The 5,773-nt window shown below is 32.1% G+C and overlaps 1 protein-coding gene across 1 annotated transcript; it reads left to right on the top strand.

Moving 5' to 3' along the window:
- Positions 1-977: 977 nt before the first annotated feature.
- Positions 978-2,449, top strand: LOC132036495 (elongation of fatty acids protein 3-like). Its single transcript, XM_059426849.1, has one exon. It carries the CDS (start codon positions 1,345-1,347, stop codon positions 2,218-2,220), a length of 876 nt encoding a protein of 291 aa, XP_059282832.1. The 5' UTR covers positions 978-1,344; the 3' UTR covers positions 2,221-2,449.
- The last annotated feature ends 3,324 nt before the right edge of the window (positions 2,450-5,773 follow it).

Raw genomic sequence — 5,773 nt, forward strand, 5'->3', positions numbered from 1 at the left:
TAGACGATTACTTTGTATTTTAAATCAGTGTTTTAAAAGGCGTTTTAGGGGCGAGCCTTGGGGCGGGGCGTACCAAAAATGCCCCGAGGCGATGGGTCGGGGCGAAAGTCTCCAAAGGCGTACGCCCGACGGGTCGGGGCGTACGCCCGGCGTTTAAAGGGCGAGTTTTTTTTTTGTTGGGGCGTAAGCCCAGAAAACTTCTTCGAACTAAAACGAAATTTGTTAAATAAGTCCTTAATATAATGCCCAAATTCTCAAAAGTCAACATGTAATTACTCATATATTTTAAAAAGGAACTGAAACATTAAATTTAAAAGACAAGACATTTTTTTATTGCTAGAATGCCTAATATATATTCTTTTCCAATTATTTATCTTGTCTTCTACTATCTCAAAAAAGTAACGAGCAGTCACTTGTACTTGTAAGTAGCGTATAATAGATTGTTCTAATTAGTTTTTTTGTGGGGTGGAGCATATATATATATATATCTTTTTTAATTATTTATCTTATATTTACTATCTCAAAAAAAGTAACACGATCGACTTGTACTTGTAAGTAGCGTATAATAGATTGTTCTAATTAGTTTTTTTTTTTTGGGGGGGGGGGGGGGGGAGTGGAGCATATATAGATATATATATATCACTTATTTATAATTTTCTTCAATTTTTTAAGCTATTTCACCTATTTAAAAGTATTTATTATAATTATATCATTTTATAAAATACTAAAATTAAAACCCCACGTGCATAACTACCTTTTCAATGAAATGCGACGTAAAATCGCCCCCGCCTTACGCCCTCACCTTTTAAAACACTGTTTTAAATGTCCACTATTCGATTCTAAACAAAATGTTTTTTTTTTTTTTTTTTTTTTCCTCATCTCAACATCCCACATAAAGTTTTTATAAAAAGAACCTCCCTCCTGTTCAATCCTATTTTTTGTCCTTACTAGTCTTAAACCTATACATACAAAATACATGGTATCCCTGGTTCATATAAATAAGGAAGTTTGGTAAAGCAGCAGAGGCGCAAAAAACTGTGGGGTTTTCAGTCATTCACCGTCCTTCCAATTTTGACCCTTCTTTTCTCCTAACAAATTATCACATTCATCCACATTTCAATTCAACCATATAGTAAAATACAAAAAAACACCCAAAAAAGAATTAGAAAGAGAGGAAAAAGTAGTGATTTCGCCGGCGTTAGCTCCGGCTAACGGTTCCGGCAGAGAAGATATTTTTGTTGGATAAATTCCGTTCAACAAATTTCCATTTTTTTCCATCTGCCTGGAAACTCTTTCAATCCCTATTTCATTTGTAGGGTTAATTCATATCTAGAATCTCCAACGATGATTCAAACCCTACGTTATTACCTCTCTGAACACCCATCCATCGTGGGTTTTCGATGGACACATAGCCAATCATGGGGCAACACGTGGATCTTCCTCATCACCTCCATAGCGGCTTACATCATCATATCTGTTTTCCTTCACCTTTTCCTTCTCCTCCTTTTTCGTCATCGTCGTCCGTTACCACTTGGACCAATCCCAGCCGTTCATTCCCTTTCTATGGCCCTCATCTCATTCACTATCTTCGCGGGTATCCTCCTCTCTGCAGCAGCAGAGATCCGGGATACCCGCTGGTTCTGGCGTCGTTATAAAACGACGCCGTTCCAATGGCTCCTTTGTTTCCCTTTGGGTACCCGACCTTCGGGTCGGGTATTCTTCTGGTCCTACATTTTCTACCTGTCCCGTTTTCTTCACACGTTTCGTACTTTTTTCACCGTAATAAGACGTCGTAAATTATCCTTTTTCCAACTTTTCAACCACTCAATCCTCATTTTTATGTCATTTCTGTGGCTCGAATTCTCACAATCTTTTCAAGTTCTAGCAATCATTTTGACAACATTTATATACTCCGTGGTATACGGGTACAGGTTTTGGACTGCTGTTGGATTACCAAGCAAGTGTTTTCACTTTGTCAATCACTGTCAAATTGTGTTACTAGGTTGTAACGTCGTGTGTCATGTTGGGGTACTTTTGTTGCACTTTTTACGAGGTGGATGTAATGGAATTGGTGCTTGGGTTCTAAATTCAGTACTCAATGGTGCAATTCTATTCTTGTTCCTTAATTTCTATGTCAAGTTGCATTTAGAGAAGAGAAAAATTGGTGCTGTAGAAGAAGTTGAAACAACTTTGGGCTCTGTCAAAGACAAGGATATTTGAGGTCTGGGTTTTCTTTTTCTTTTTTTTCTTTTTTTTTTTTCTCGAATACGAAATTTTATATATATATATATACTAGCACTAGTATATATTCTTCCAGACTTCTCATGTATCCCTTTGAGATTTTGTAAATCGAACTGTAAAAATTTGTGTTAAGGGGTAAGAATAAGGATTTATCCGTTTATTGAGTATATTATTATAAATATATAAGAGTACTAATTAATTGATGTTATTAGAAGTGAAGAGTTGTTGCTTTAAACCTACTGTTATTTGTTCAATTTTGTTATCATTCAAACAAGGGAAGCATGGATGAGTTTTTCTTTGTTGCTCATGGCCGGCCTTGTGCTGCTAATTGCTATGATTTGAAGTTTTAATTGAAGGAAATAAGAAGCTACTCCCTCTTTCTTACAGGTATTTTTGCTTTTTCTAGATTTTAACTATATAAATTTTAATTAATATTTTAAAGTATATTTTTTTTCCGTATTGACATGAGAAGAAATATAATTTAGTACTTTTCATATGATTTTTGAATATCTAAATTTTCACTTTTAAATATTGAGTTGATCTAATCTAATTTAATTTCAAAGTTTGTTAAACTGATTTTCGGGAAGCGAAGAGTGTTACTCCCTTTATTCCAATATTGATGCAATTCTGGCACTTTTTTTATAATCCAAAATGACTGATTTTTCAAAGCCCAAAGATGTATTAATTAGTATTTTTTTTCTTTCTAAATTCTCCTTCTGCTTAATGAGGTTTTTTTTTTTTTTTTTAAAAACATTTTCTAGGAGTAAATTATTAAAGAGGGATATTTTTCAAAGCAAAGTTTGAGAAGAAGCAAAAGGGTGATATCGACAATTCACCCTTTGCTTAATGTGTTTAATTAACTTTTTTAAGGGTATGTCATTCCAAAAAATTATTTATTTTGGAATGGAGCATAAATTGGGAATATGTATTATGGTGGTGCACTTCTTGTCAATTAGTACAAGGTGGTGATCACAATGGATTTCATCACAATTATTTTGCGGATCACAGACGTATATGCAAAGTGGTAGTAAAGTTTATGACACAAAAAGTATAGAGCTTGTACAAGTTAGAATCAGCAGCCAATAATGGAAGTTATGAATATTACTGTACTGAATCATGACAAAAAGAAGAAAAAAATCTGACTCGGTCCGTTTGCTAGTTGCTAGTCCTTTTATTGGTGCTCCGTAAATATGATTGTCACGTTGACCTAACAACATGGGCTATGACTTTCTACGTTGTTACTTTATAAAGTAGCTTGCTGGATTTTGTTGACGACTTATTTATTGTACAGGACAAATAAAGAGTTTCTTCCAGATTGATTCCTTTCTTAATATTTTGGCTCAAATCACGTACGGGATAAGGAATATCTTTGACAGAATGACTAAAAATTATGGAAAATCGGGTTTAATTTTAGTAAGTATAAAAAAAATTTAGATGAATTTCTTCTCTAATTAAAATTTACTCTCTTATGTGCATTAGTGCATATTATATGGTACTTATAACTTTTCTACTTGGGGCAAAATAAATAGTTTTTACATAATCAAGAATATATTAATTACTTTTTAAATTTATTTTTAGATAATTGGATCTTCATATAATTAAAAAAAACCACAGTAAATAGGTACAATTTAATTAAGGTTAATTTAGTGAAAATATCTTACTTTGTAGCAGTGGGTGAATTTTTAAAAGGAGTGTAAAAACACCGTACAATATGAACTGAAGAAAGTAATAGATAGAGCTACTCCATATTTGTTATTTTGATTAGGCTAAGTAAGAATATCTTGAATGTAGAGAAACTTATTTATTGCTGGACTAACAAATATGGCATAGCTTCACTGTGGCCATGTGGCTTCACAAAAAGGATTTACTAGTATTTCTATAGGATATAATTGATGAATAATGCCCTTATGTTGCTCGCTAAAATTAAATGCTTCTCATATTAAAAAGAAAAGAAAAAAAATGGTGACCGTGCTAAGTATACAACTAGTAGTGGTTCAGGTAACTGTAGTTTTCAATGATGAATATCTAAATCCTTGTGTTGGTAAACCAAGTAGTAAATGTTCATGACAACCTGATGAAAATCATGATAGATCATAATTTAAATTTCAGTAAAGATAAAGCTTCATTCATCATACTTTTTATTTGTCTAAATCTTATTAAATATAGTTATTCAATACATGTACTATCGAGATGAGGAGTTTGAAGTATACATGTACTATCAGTTGTTTAGAAAACTCTAAATTCTATTGCTGAATATTTAATGTGTTTGAAAAAGAGACTAATATATTTTGCAAGTGTATTTGTTTTCTTCATGGTTAGGTTAAGCTTTCTTATCATTAAGGAACAGTGTAGGACGGTCCGTCATTTTCTTATTAAACTGCAGTTGTTGCTTTTGTCCGTTGAGGTTAAGTATTATTAATTGCCTGACATGAACTTAATTGCCTTTGTATCTAATTTTCCATCTTCCTTTTCAAGCTTTAAATACTTGAGATGAGAGTTGGTGCTTTTGCCCTTTGTAGATACTCCATCCAGTTCATAATAAGTAGGCGTTTGGACATACGATTTCATCTCATGAGATGAAATTATGAGATGAAATCAGTGTTTGGACATGCGATTTCATCTCTGATTTCATCTCATGAGATGAAATCCCAAATCATCCGAAAAGGCATGATTTGGGATTTGAAATCATGATTTCAAAAAATATAAATGTAAAATTTGACTCATACATTTATATTTTATAAAAAAAGGTTTATAAGTTGGTAGATATATTTACCAATCATGTTTACCAACCATAAGTTAGTAGATATATTGTTCATACCATGTGAGAGGATTATATTAAAAAGTAGTTACATTACTATTAATGTTAAATTTTCCTTTTTATTGAACTAAAGTTTGATCAATTGATGTTATATTTTTTAGAAAGGTCTTCTAGTAGCGTATTAATTTTATTATGAACTATGATTTTCTCATTTGGTAAGATTGTATAAGAATTGGGAATATTTTGATGGTTTTCACAAACTTGTGAGGTTTTTATATTTATAAAAAAAAATTACAACTTAAGAAATTCAAATTGCATGTCCAAACATGATTTCATCTCATGAGATGAAATCATGTCCAAACGGCTCCTAAGTGTCTACTTAGTCTTTTATTTGGTTCAAAATAAATGTCAATTTGCATAATCAAGAAGGAATTAATTATTTTCTTTTAAATTTACCTCGATTTAGTTAAATGAGTTTTTATATAATCAACAAAAACAAACTATATTAATTAGGTAGTATTTAAGTAAGGGTAGTTTAGTCCAATTATCTTTTTTTAGGAGTTATTATTTTAACAGGGGTGTGGAAAATATTAAGTGGACAATTATTTTGAACAGGAGGGAGTATGTTTCTAGCATTTCTATATAGCATTTTTATATCTTGACATTGCCGATATGTGCATGGTATAGGCTGGGATATCTCAACACTAGGATAAATTTATACCTCCTACCAAATACGGTACAAAATGAAGCATAATCTCAAGGGTGGGATATCCC

This window comes from Lycium ferocissimum, chromosome 11, assembly GCF_029784015.1.
Source record: "Lycium ferocissimum isolate CSIRO_LF1 chromosome 11, AGI_CSIRO_Lferr_CH_V1, whole genome shotgun sequence".
In the NCBI taxonomy this organism is placed as follows: domain Eukaryota; kingdom Viridiplantae; phylum Streptophyta; class Magnoliopsida; order Solanales; family Solanaceae; genus Lycium; species Lycium ferocissimum.

Excerpts from the sequence above, each read along its gene's own strand:
- LOC132036495 (XM_059426849.1), top strand. The coding sequence starts at position 1,345 with ATGATTCAAACCCTACGTTATTACCTCTCTGAACACCCATCCATCGTG.